The 12,593-nt window shown below is 48.6% G+C and overlaps 4 protein-coding genes across 4 annotated transcripts; 1 reads left to right on the top strand and 3 right to left on the bottom strand.

The window, feature by feature from the left end:
• Positions 1-76: 76 nt before the first annotated feature.
• Positions 77-2,359, bottom strand: B0J16DRAFT_306573 (Six-hairpin glycosidase-like protein). Its single transcript, XM_046124799.1, has 3 exons — positions 2,122-2,359; positions 1,409-2,068; positions 77-1,358 (listed from the first exon to the last, which is right to left on the bottom strand). Exons 1-3 carry the CDS (start codon positions 2,301-2,303, stop codon positions 131-133), a joined length of 2,070 nt encoding a protein of 689 aa, XP_045981081.1. The 5' UTR covers positions 2,304-2,359; the 3' UTR covers positions 77-130.
• Positions 2,360-3,499: 1,140 nt separating this feature from the next.
• On the bottom strand, positions 3,500-5,213 carry B0J16DRAFT_344057 (pyridoxal phosphate-dependent transferase). Its single transcript, XM_046128144.1, has 3 exons — positions 4,746-5,213; positions 4,437-4,695; positions 3,500-4,384 (listed from the first exon to the last, which is right to left on the bottom strand). Exons 1-3 carry the CDS (start codon positions 4,951-4,953, stop codon positions 3,562-3,564), a joined length of 1,290 nt encoding a protein of 429 aa, XP_045981080.1. The 5' UTR covers positions 4,954-5,213; the 3' UTR covers positions 3,500-3,561.
• Positions 5,214-5,373: 160 nt separating this feature from the next.
• On the top strand, positions 5,374-7,364 carry B0J16DRAFT_150611 (glycosyl transferase). Its single transcript, XM_046122048.1, has one exon. The coding sequence runs from the start codon at positions 5,864-5,866 to the stop codon at positions 6,992-6,994; it is 1,131 nt and encodes a 376-aa protein (XP_045981079.1). The 5' UTR covers positions 5,374-5,863; the 3' UTR covers positions 6,995-7,364.
• Positions 7,365-9,899: 2,535 nt separating this feature from the next.
• Positions 9,900-10,741, bottom strand: B0J16DRAFT_321418 (P-loop containing nucleoside triphosphate hydrolase protein; the record flags this gene model as incomplete). The annotated part of the gene is made up of 4 exons (XM_046125636.1): positions 9,900-10,311; positions 10,423-10,442; positions 10,505-10,577; positions 10,692-10,741. The coding sequence occupies 4 exons, from the start codon at positions 10,739-10,741 to the stop codon at positions 9,900-9,902; spliced, it is 555 nt and encodes a 184-aa protein (XP_045981078.1).
• Between the last annotated feature and the right edge of the window lie 1,852 nt (positions 10,742-12,593).

The following is a 12,593-nucleotide window of genomic DNA, read 5'->3' as shown; positions in this document are numbered from 1 at the left end:
GACTGGCATCTATTTCACGTGCGTATAGAAGAGTATTCGGGAAGGTATACATATATTATACTAGCTACCAAATAATGGCTATACAGAAAGGCATTATACAATCATGCGTCGTAAACATACTGTTCAAGAATTAAAAGTGGAAGAGACGGCTCGACCTCTTCTTAGCAGCCTTCTCAGCGGCTCTCTTTCTGCGACCAAACTTCTTGACGCGGCTGGCATCACGAGCATGAAGCATAACAGCGCTCGAATCACGCTTATCGTTGGAGTGCGCGGTCTCAAGGTTGGTGCAGTTGGGTCGTTTCAGTCTGTTGCGGAACTCATCAACAGCCCAGATCAGAACACCGTTGGTCCAGCCGAAACCTTCAACGACTTCGTACTCGCCACCACCTCCGGCAACGTTGGTTGCGTTGTCGGCGTACTTCTCGAACATGATGCCCTCTTCCTCGTCAGATGTGCTCTGGAGCTTGGGAGTCTCTGAGGTTGAACCACCGGTTGCGTACCACGTGCAGAAGGTTGAGTCGAGGTATCGCTGTCCAAGACGGAGAGCCAGTCTGCGGACCTCGATGAAAGAAGGATCCATAATACCGAAAGTTGCGGGAACTCTCTCGAGTCCGGCCATGAGGATGTGCATCAGAGGAGGCCAGACGTTTGGCTGATCCCATTGCTGACCGGTCTCGACGTTACTGGCAGGGATGCCGCCATCGGAGTTGTCGAGGTAGTATTCAACACGCTTGTAGGCATTGTAAACGGCATAGGGGTTGTTCTTGAGGTGGTCGGGCGCAGCACCAAGCCAGAAGGGGTAGAACTGGGTAGGACTGAAGAAGACCTGTTGATCCTCGGGAGCATCCTCAGTGTCTACCTCCGACGTATTGCGGTCAACCGGGAAGTAGATCTGTTGCGCCTTTGAGGTCAAGTTATAATCAAAGTAGCTCCAAAGAGTCTCATTCCACAGGAAAGCGTGCATAGCATAGCTTCGGTTGGCAGCAACCTCACGCCACTCGTCGCTAGCACTGCTGTTTCCAGTCTGCTCGTAGAACTCGGCGATGGCAATCTCGTTTCCGTAAAGGATAGAGTTGAGATCAACGGGGATGATGTTTCTAGTGTTGAGGTAGCGAAGAGGGAAGTAGTTGTCGCGAATGGCATCATCTGGGCGAGCAATCCACTTTACTGTGTAGTCGAGACCACTCTCAGCGCCACTAGCAAGGTTTCCGTACAGAGCTTCCTTTTGCTTGAAGCTGAGTTCTTCGCCGCCAGAGTAGACCTCGCCAGATTCTGGGGAGTAGTAGGATTCATTGTTGGCGGTGATGTAATCTTCGCGATACGACTCTGGTCGAGGTCGAGTGTTGGATACGTTGTATCTAGGGGTTATGTCAGTAACAGTATTTGTCAAGAGAGTTGGTCTCCTTACGTGTTGAGGTAGTAGGTCTCGTTGTTGATGTAGACAGGGACTGAGCGGTTGTTCATGAAGAACTCATGCTCCTGCACAAGCAGAGGAATGGCTCGCTCGAGAATATCGGTATCGTTGGTGTACTCAACATAAGCCTTGATCATCTGCGACAGCAGAGGTGGCTGAGATCGGTTGAGGTAGTAGATTCTGGCACCATTGGGAACGAAGCCATACTCCTCGATAAAGTCAAGGAAGTTCTCAACAGTGTTCTTCGCAATCTCAATGAAAGAGCCTCCAGTGCGAAGAAGACCCAGGATGATCCAGTAAGAGTCCCAGTAGTAAGGCTCGCGGAAGCGACCACCTGCAACGACGAAAGAGCGGTTGACAGGGATGAAACTGTTGGGACAATCGGAGCAGTTCTTTGCGTTTTGATCGTAGCGACGAGTAAGATCAGGCCAAATGTCAATAACCTTTTCGGTGAATTCCCTAATAACAGTATCGTCGATATTGTCGAGGAATTGAGGATCTGTATCAAGGTCGTCACTGTCGACTTCTTCCAGTTCATTACCAGCATCGTCAAAGTTCTCATCGAGGAAGTCAGCAAGAGCTGAGTTGTTGCGAAGAGGCTTCTCGAGCTTGTCGAAAGCTTCCTGGATCTCGCTCAGAGGGCGAATGGCTGGCCTGGACGAACAATTAGTGTCATGATGACGCTGGAAAGTTGACGGGGAACTTACATATCGACGAAGGTCTTGGAGTCGCTAAAGGGACGAGCGAGTTCGACTTGTTCGAGGATTTCTCCATGGCAGTAAATAGGTGAGTCACATGGTGCGACGACAGTGCCATTGACATAGAGAGCTGATACAGCAGTCGCAGAGGCAGCCAAAGCTGCAGCAATATGTCGTGGAGACGGCATCATGAGAAGTACTCTAAGCCAAGCTAAGCTACCCACCAAGGAAGAGCTATTGCCAATTGAATAATAGAGATACTGTACAGGATAATAGAGTTAAAAAAAAGAAGAGGGATGAGAGAGTAAATATATACAAAAGCCAAGACAAGATGATCATGACATGTTTTCTGAACAGGATTTAGCTTAGCTTAGCTACCTTGGGCGAAGCTACCCTTGTCATGGGGCCGTTGCATTGTAGGCCAAGAAGAAAAGAGCTGAAAGACTTGAGCTTGACGATCATCTGCTCTCTCCACTGCAACTGCAACTTCCTCTTTTCAAGTTTGACATTTTATTTTAGCGTAGACTTTACGTTGGCCAAGAACATTGACGGTGTGTCTTTGGTATCATGATGACCGAGGTACGGATATCAGTCATGATGATGAGCTGTACCATAACTCAACATTTATTTTAATCTTTATCATATAATATCTTTTGAATTGAAAACTCAACTACTTGATCAGTTCATACAGTGACGTGATTTTTTATTGAAATCAACACCCCGGACGCCACTAAAATGTATGAGGAACCCGGACAAACGTGGAGATTGACAGTTGATCCCTGTTTCTGCTCCTTCTTTTCCCCCGCACTCTTGGCATTTTACACGTTTCTTGCAGGCCCTATTGGTTGGTGACGTCAAGCTCACTAATAAGACGCGCAATTCAAAAGAGAAATATTCTTGAGAGTGCGGAATTAATTGTTAAACTCTCCATGGACGTGTCAGCGGCGTCCTGGCATTGGTCTTGGCTATCGTTTCCCTTCTAACGGTATCCCCATCAACCATAACAAGGCATTGAGTTCCATTGTGTGGGGTACAGAAGAAACTTTGGAGCTTAAAACATGCATGTTTATTGTTCCGTGATCGACTTGACTTTCAAGGTTCTATTCGGCCCTGATAGAAACTTCTATCTGCAGGTAGGTCACCGTGAGCAATAATATCCGCAGTACTTCGGCATCTCCGTCGGATTCTTTATGTAATTAATATATTACCTGCCTGAATTGTGTTTAGTCCTTGAGGCTAGCAATATACTTCAACTCCACGTAAACGTTGATCACAATCCTTGTCCTGGCTCTGATCATGATAACGGCCCGATACCATGTAGTTTCTGCCTGTCAAAGACAAACTCAAAAGACATAAGCAGTAAACCCGATTAGAACAGGTTCAACGGAATGGTACTGACTGTATTCTGTATACTTTATTCTATTTACCCAATGATTTATCCAACGTATCCTATTGCGGCACGTAGACGCTTCCCTTTCCAACCTTTTGTCCCTCACTAGAATCTTGACTCTCCCCGAGAACCTTCTCAAAAACCACCTTCAGCCGCTTCAAAACCTCGTCCCCGTTCTGCGCAACTTGATAATGTGTTACCAATCTACCACCCATAAACTTGAGCCCAACTTCAGCCCCAAGCTCAATAAATCGCTTCTCACTACACCCTGTAGCCTTAAGATCCAACCACACCATGTTAGTCTCAGTCGGCTCATCGATTTTGCCGCCCATGCTGGTCCACAGCTCATCAACCTTGCGCGCCATCTCGTGCGAGGCCTTGAGAGGTCCGTCTTGTCCGTTAGGTGCTTTGCCGAAGGTTTGTTCGATGGCTACGCGACCGGCGGAGGTAAGAACGCCGGATTGTCGGAGACCGCCGCCAATGGACTTGCGAACCCAGCGGGCGTGCTTCAGTGTGGCCTTGCGACCTACAAGGACACTTCCAGCTGGAGCACCGAGACCCTTAGAAAGGCACAGACTGACGGTATCGAAGTAAGAACAGTATTCGGTCAGAGAACCAGCTCCGGATACGATACCTTCCCATAGTCGTGCACCATCCAAGTGAAGCTTGATATCATGTTCTCTAGCAAACTCGGCAATGCGCTTTACCTCGCTTAGTGGCATAACCATGCCATGGAGAGTGTTCTCAAGACTGATCACCCGTGTAGGGCAGCCGTGAACATCATCATCCAGAGTCACATTCTCCTGGATTTCTTCTAGGGTCATATATCTGCCGTTCTTGGGAACAACGGTCTGAATTTGAGCCCCTGTGAGGTTTGAAGTACTAATAACATCAGTCAAGATACTTTGACATTATTAGATTCCATGGCACTTACCCGCCGGCTTCAGCTGTGAAGATATGAGCACGATAGTCGCAGACCACCGAGTAAGGTGGTTGTGTTAGAAGAGATCTCAGAGCAAGTTGGTTTCCCATGGTGCCTGAGAGAACGAAAAGACCGGCCTCTTTGCCTGTGCGCTCAGCGACATAGGCTTCGAGATCATTGGTAGCAGGGTCCTCCTGAAAGACATCATCCAGCAAGGAGCATGTTGAGATAGCCTCAAGCATAGCCGGAGTTGGAGTTGTCACCGTATCACCTGGACGACCGAACGTTAGAAAGCTTAAAATTGGCGAATATTCAACATACTTCGAAGATCAAGAGCAGCAGGACCCTTAGCACCAAGCCACGCATTATGAGGCTTCTCAGAGATAGCGTCTCCCATCTTGACAGCAGACAAAACAAAAGTTCGTTGGAAGGATACAATTGGATGAGCTTTTACAATTGAAGCGGAAAGAGAATGAGAGGAGAAATTGCGAATTGCTGGTGATGCGATAAGTCGAAACGAACGACTCATGATGATAGAGATAGAGAGCGATTAAGTCAAACCAAAGGCTCAAAGTATCTCCGTAAACCGGATGGAGCGAATAGTAACGTCAAATCAAGGGCGCAACCTCCACAAATTGTCAACGATTAAACGTGAGGGGAAGCGGAAGCAGAAGGCGGAAGTGGGAAAAAGAATCTCGGACATTTGACCGTTTGACGCCTCCAGCTGCCGAAGCCGATTCCGCTCCGTCTCGGCTCCGGCAAAAAGATGTATGGAGCTTTCCCCCGCATAAACATAAACTCCAAGATACAGCATCGTCAACTGTCAATTATTCCCGTTTTATATGCTGACCTAGGAATACGAACAGAATTGCAGCACTAAGATATCTCTGATTACAAACATTTGTAATGCTCTATATTTAACCCAATGTCGTCTTGCTAGTTCCATAGTCTCAAAAGCTAGAAGAAATAGCGGGTCTTGAAGTTACTATACGAGAACTACCTGCGCCTTGTTGTAGATAAGGTAGCTTGCTATACTAAATCCTACTCCAGCCACAGCATACAACATGAAACAAACTTGTCCAACAGTCCATAACTCTCATGCACGTAGCTGCGGCACTTGGTCGACATTACCGGTTGACAGGCACTGTCAAACCTATCGGACCAATAGCAGACAGCTGCGCGTACAGCACTACGTAAACTTGTTCGTGTAACTGTCTTGCCATCTTCCCATCTAGGGTCGTAGTGAATACAATTTGACGTCTTGGAAAGGGATCCTTGAATCCTTCCTGGTGATATGATGCCGTCTTTACCGATCCAGTTCCCCGTCGCTATCACAGATGTATGCCAACTAGATAGGCCATCAAGAGCCATGCGACACCAACACTCTTTAACTTACCCGCTCTAATTCTTTCTTTCACTTACTGTTGCAGCATCTAGTTATGACGTCTCGAATTTCTTCTCGCGCCTTTATCTTGTTGGGGCCCCTGATTTGTGCGGTGGTATTTCTCTCCAGACAGCCATATTTCCATCACTCGCACCTCCATCGCATTACCGACACAGATATCATAGTGACCCAAAAACTCCCAAAGCTCAACTTTTCAAGATCCCATCAGGAGTATTATGCCTCGGACGCTGCTCGTTCGCTTTGCGCCGCACACGGATACTCCGTCTTTAAGCCCCACGAAGGTGCTCCAAATGGTCGCCGCAAGATATACGACCTCTTCATGGTCAACACCGAATTGGACTTTCTCGAAATTCGACTCAAGACTTTGTATAACTATGTCGACTACTTCGTTATCGTCGAAGCACCTCTTACCTTCCAGGGCGGTTCGAAAGATCTCGGTATTCGCGATAACTGGAAGCGATTCGAAGCATATCATGACAAGATGATATATCATCAGCTCGAATACCCGAAAGACTTCAAGCCTCTGCGCCACTGGGACCGTGAAGACTTGCAGCGCAATGCCATGTTTGAACAAGTCTTCCCAAAACTTACCGGCGAGCGAGTTCCAAACCAAGGCGACGTCATTCTGGTCGCCGATGTCGACGAGGTTCCCCGTCCAGCAACAATGCTTGTCCTTCGAACATGCAATTTCCCACGCCGTCTCACCTTATCCTCGAAATTCTACTATTACTCCTTCCAGTTTCTCCATGACGGACCTGAGTGGCCATTCCCGCAAGCGACCTACTACCAGGGCATGCGCAAGACAATACTGCCAGGGAACCTGCGCACTGGCGATGGAGGCACTCCTATCCTACGTGATTTGGAAAAGGGCGTGTTGAAGAATGCGGGTTGGCATTGCAGTTCATGCTTCGCGACGATGGAACAGTTTCTGAACAAGATGGCCAGTTTCTCGCATGCGTGGATGAATCGTAAAGCATTCCGCGACCGAGATCGCATTGCTCATGCTGTACGTGGAGGTATTGACTTATGGGGGCGCAAGCAGGATACTTTCACACGGATTGAGAATAATGTTGACCTTCCCAACTGTTTACTCGAGGAACAAGAGCGGTTTCGATATATGCTAGATCGAGATGACGAGACAGCTGGGTTCGCGGACTACCCATGAGTGTACCTTTTTGGTATGGTAGAGATTGTTGTGCTGGGATGAACAGGCTCATAAGTGGGAGGCATCTAGTTCCCCTAGACGTTGTCAGAATACCCTTGGAAGGTTATAAACCGGTTCGGCCTTCAGGGCCTTGAGCATGGGATTGCTTCGGTCTTTCAAAACAATCTCTGTGAATCTCTTGTCAAGAAAACTCCTGTTTTTACCTTTAATGAGAACGTATATGTAGATGGTAAGTGGTAAGTGGGAGGGAATTCAGTTAAAGGATGTTACTTCGCCCAGAGACTACGACCAACCTGAAACTGATACGGAAGGAGTGATTTGAACTCGAATGATGGAAAAGGAAGGAATGTGCCGAAAGAAGTGGCCCTCTGACGGCAACAACCTTCTACCTCTGTGCCTACCTTGACTTAGCTCACCTGCCTAACCAACTTCAAGTCAGGCATCCATCAACAAAAATCCACCCTTTTTAATTCCTCCTCCACCAACTCGTAATTCCATATTTCAAACACTATCAAATAACCTCTCCAGCTCAGCTCAGCTATTCTCTGAGCAGCGACCCATGGCATTGATCGCAGTCACCAGCTGATCCTCCCCGTGTCAGCGTCAGCTCTATCACGCAAATGTTCCAGCTCGGACCTGTCAATCGTCCAGTCACGATAGCCTCAGGGCTAACCTCCAACGACCATCCCCGCGAATGAGCCGCCAGCGTCAACAATTCCAGGGATTCGAGAGTCATTCGGAACTTGAGCCGTGCGAAGGAGGTCCATTTGCAGAAAAGCCATTGTCTAGCGCAAGGCACTCGATTCGCTCACAGGTCTTGACAGCGCTCCAATGAAAAGACCGAATCCACCTTTTCCAAAACCTCGAATTCCAGCTCATTTCCTTCCAGGGAAATAATAATTTCGACCCTTTTCCACACGATGTTTTTCTTTCTTTCTTGTTTCGTTTCTTCTTCTAACTCTGATCGAAACGACGTACGCTTTCATCCGCTTTTCTAGATGCTCAAAATCATCGTTTGTTGGGAAACCAATTACACGATTTGTCGAACCATCTTACCACTCCGTCTCCACCCCCGTACCGATGACCCTCCGCTCCGCCTCCGTTCACCGCCGCCCCCGTCTGATCGGAGCTCCCGAAGAGCTGTTCACGAGGTGCCGGGTGCAGCATGATCTCATCACAGTTATTCAATTTGCCAAGAGCCTTCAAGTCATTCGGAACCTGAACCTGCTTTCAATACTGATCTTCCTTCGGTCACAGCCCACGACTTGAAACCTTTCGAGATACCAAATTCCCCATCAACATGTTCTCTGAGAATCCGATTGCGGCAGGCGAAACCCCTCGACTTACACTACTCGATCTTGAAGGGCAGAGCCCCATTGGCAACGACTGACGCCAGCAAGACCCTGAGGCGGCAAGCGACCATCTAGGAAAGGGACCCGTTCATCGGAAGCACTTGGCCGTTCAAGAAAACGACAGCGCCCAGTCAGAAGCACCCACGATATCCCTCCCTGCTGCACCTCAGATCCTCACCAGTTCGTTCGCTCAGCCGGGGTTAGGTGCGGGCGGAAAGGCGATGCGATGCGTGATGCGAAGCGGGATTGACAGGGCGAGGGAGCCACTGCAAACTGGCGTGCGGCGCTTGTTAACTGCAGCGATGAGTTGGCCAACGCATCAAGTGGTCCGTGTGTAGCCTCCCAGATATTCCCTTGACAGGCCCCTCCCTCACATCTCCTTCCTCTTCCCTTCTGACCTGAACGAACAATTTCGTTCATTCTTTTCTTAATTCAATCTCATAGTTTTCCTTGGTACTTTTTACGTTTACTCGTCTTTTTTCTAGTACAAAAGGCCTCATGAGTGTTGAAAACGGGTGGTGATAAGTATCCACACCCCGGCATCACCTGGACATCCTCCGCTACATTGACAACTCACCCCATGTCATCTGGGACAGGACTTTTTACGACAATTCAACATGTTTAAAAGTTGCTCAAGCCCATCACTATGGTACAGGAGCTTACTTGTGCGTCGACTTCAATTTGATCTACGCAGCTCGAAAAAGACGACCACTGGTTATTTCTATTGGGTTCGCAACGAACGCCTATCTCATTTACACCACCAAACCTTGTATCCGGATCTGAATCCGAATTCCTAGTCTATAACACTCCTCGCTTCCATCAGCAACCATGCCAAAACTCGGGACAAACAATCTCATAACGACATAATCATTCAATCATCAGCCGTTTCTAGTCAGCCGCTTGCAGATTACTTACACAAGCTGTGGTCGACAACTGCCCATGCTTTGCTCGATCAAATATGTTCCACCAAGAAAAGAAAAAGCCAACGTCCAAGGATCGTATCATCATCAACAGAAATAACAGGGCTGTCAACAATAGCAGCGCCACCCATGGCTCCAGTACAAAACAACAAAAAGATAGCGAGGAACGGCAAGCGCCAACCCTCCTATACAGAACTGGCGTTCCTGAGCCAAGGGCGTCTTCTTTCTCTAGCCAGTGCTGAACTTCTTTCCATGCAAGCTTATGCTCCTCAAAAGACAAAGGAAAAGGTGTCATGGATCCCAAGACTCTGACAATGGCAATGTGAGAACAGCGAAGAAGTCTTCGAGATGACTGTCAATAGCCGTGAGCCAAAAGTTGGCTGAGAGTCGTGAGCTCGTGAGAGGAAATTTATATATGGTTACCTTTGGTCTTTTCGTTCGCTCCGCTGTCGAACCGGCCTTCTGTCTTGTCCTCGAGATAGAGGTCTCAGCCTCTCGCAAACATAGGCATTTGCCCGGTAAACGTTGGGACAACTAATGCATACCGGACCGCCTTGATTCCTTGTACAGGAGGCTCTGAAATGGTCCCAGAAAAGCATTTTACGACCTCTGTACTAGCAATGTTTTTGCCAGTTATGGGCGCGTGGCATATTTCATTAGAAACTCGACTACAGCGTCAAGGTTTGTCTCTTCTTTCGCACTGATGCCATAGCAGCACACCTCACGTCCGCGTATGCTCTTCAGGTCTAGTTCGTCGATCAACTCGTCCACTGAGAGCTTGTCTGGAAGGTCGGATTTGTTCCCTAGGATGAGAAGAGGGATACCCTCAAGTGATTTGCGGCCCATAAGATCGTGGAGTTCTTCTTTGGCCTGTGGGATTAATGGGGTGTCGGCAATATCCACGATGAACACGATGGCGCTCACGCCCCGACAATATCTCTCCCACATAGTTCGGAAACGAGGCTGGCCACCGATGTCCCAGCATTTCAGGGTAACATGGCCACGCTGGACCTTTTTCATATTGAAACCCACTGTAGGGATCGAGCTACGCAGCATCTGGAGTCAGCACTTGGAACTTTACGACACGAAGTAATCGGAACCATCGCATCGGTATCGAAGAGACACAAAGACGGTGTCGTTAATGGAAGACGCTTACTCAAGGGTGAATTCGCCGCCCTATAAACACAACAGAAGTTAGCGAGAGGCGGTCAAGCAAGGGACCGGATATCAACACCTACAGCGAGGACTCGTAATAATGAAGTCTTGCCAGCATTTTGCAAGCCAACCATCGTCACTTCCATCTCCATCGCCCTGCAAAATATTGTCAGTATGTGGTTTCAAAGTCTGTCACAGCCGGGTAGCAACGGCAGGCAGCAAAGAAACTGGGATTTGCTATTCAAAAATTGGCCGCTCGCGACTACTCACCAAAACATTCGCATCAGCCAATTGTATACCCTTTGAAATATCCCCGCCATGTTTACTATCGGGCCACAGAGGACACTACTCGGACTGCGACAGGCGGTCGGGTGAGGGCGGGATGCTGGTTAGCACGATGTTATGACTGTGTCGGCTATCGCAAAAACACGAGAAAATCTGTCTTTTTTGCAAGATGCTTCTCCTGAACTATAAAGCGCAAGGAAATCGATTTCGATCCGATGGAAGAAGGTGTGGTGGGCGGGGTGCTTTATGAACAGAGCAATTCTTGTTGGAGCTCAGCTGCAGGGTCGTAGTTGGAGGTGACAAAACAGACAAGGAGCAGAACGGCGGTTCAGGAAGAAAAGCGATCTGTATGACGGCGGCAGGCGACGAGTAACATCTGCAACTGTGAAGTTGTGCGCGCCAGCGTCTGGGCGTTTGGGGTCGGCGTGGGTGTCGGACGCGGGTTCTGGCGGCGATGGAAATAGTGAAGGAGGAGAGGCTCGTGGTGCAACGACGGAGGAGCAGTACCTAGATTGGCACAGGTGACGCCTGGGCGGAGGCACAAAAAAATGCCCCACCTAGGACGAGATGACGGCCGAGACAGTCGATAGAGACCAGAACAGGCACTCAAAAAGACACCAAAAGGCCGCCAGAAAGACAACCAACGAGCACGAGCCTTTGGGGCCCTTGAGGGGGCGAGGAATGGGGAAAGTGGTGGGAACGACCCGTGCCTGGCGGCGCAAGTAGCGTTGGTTTTAGCGCAGATGCAGCGCCAAAGGAACCCAGAAAGGTTACAGAGATAGGTAGGTTCTAATACTGTGGGTGGTAAACTCAAGCTGTAGGGGCTGTACTGATGTCTGCAAAAGTTAAAGTAACTGATAGTTTTAGACTGGCAAATATCCAATACTCAAAATGACTAAGGATATTGTCGACAACAGTTCAAGTTGACAACAGCACCAGGCCGAGAAGCCTGAAGTTAATACAGGGATAAGCAGTATACTGGAGCGCCAAAAGTAGTGATTGGGGACTGCAGGTTGTCGCGGGGTGTTGTGACATTCCAATCTTCAATCACCTGGTCCAGCTAGAGGTGGCAGCAGTGTGGGTTAGGCGCTGCGGCGTTTCATTCGTTTGCTGAGACTCGAGCTTGCTTGAGTGGAGCGATGATCGACCAGGGCACGCAGGGCTCTAGGACAGTGTCGACGTCAGTGCTCAAAGTCGAGGTCTTCTGAAGGCGCCTAACAGTGTTTTGCATTCAACCACCTGGGTTCCTGGTTGCCGGCAGAGCGGTTAGAGACGAAAGAATAGGCTGGATAGTGGTAGTGGGCGTCAGAGACTGTTGTTTTGGACTCCTGTTAATCAATTTCCTCGACGGTTAGCTGCAGGGACCTTACAGAACGGGAGCCGGCAAACAAACCGAGTCTGAATGGTATATAGTGCAAAGTACCTAGGTGTCGTAAGAAGAGTTCCAATATACCCAAGTTTATGCCCAAGATTGGGACAATCGCAGACGATGAAAACTCAAGACTAATGCTAACGGGATCTTTTTCCTGTCCCATATCTTCTAAGCTTCTGTAGTAATAACGATTGTAAAGAAGACTTGCCTTTCTTCAAATTTGGAGATGTATCGGAACTAATGCACACCCACTGGACACGATCACTGCCTTGGTTGGCGATCAATACCAGATTTGCCCAAGCAAGGTACTCAACTGACCAGGTCTCGACCTTTTTGAGATGAGATTGCAAGGAAGATAGATATGAGATCTCCTCTCGTAGTGCAGCTCCCTTCGGATCGTAGAATTTCGAATACGGGCGTTTTGAAGTGCTTGAATGCTGTGTTGCAATAACACATGTAAACTGTGGGTCCAGGATCGCCAGCCACGAAAAGCCACAACTAAAAAGGATGCTGAT

The sequence above is a fragment of the Fusarium flagelliforme genome (assembly GCF_020744385.1).
Source record: "Fusarium flagelliforme strain FIESC 12 MPI-CAGE-AA-0113 chromosome Unknown B0J16scaffold_5, whole genome shotgun sequence".
Classification (NCBI taxonomy): Eukaryota; Fungi; Ascomycota; class Sordariomycetes; order Hypocreales; family Nectriaceae; genus Fusarium; species Fusarium flagelliforme.
The sequence above is the reverse complement of the archived record's forward strand: the minus strand, read 5'-3'. Positions and strand labels throughout refer to the sequence as shown.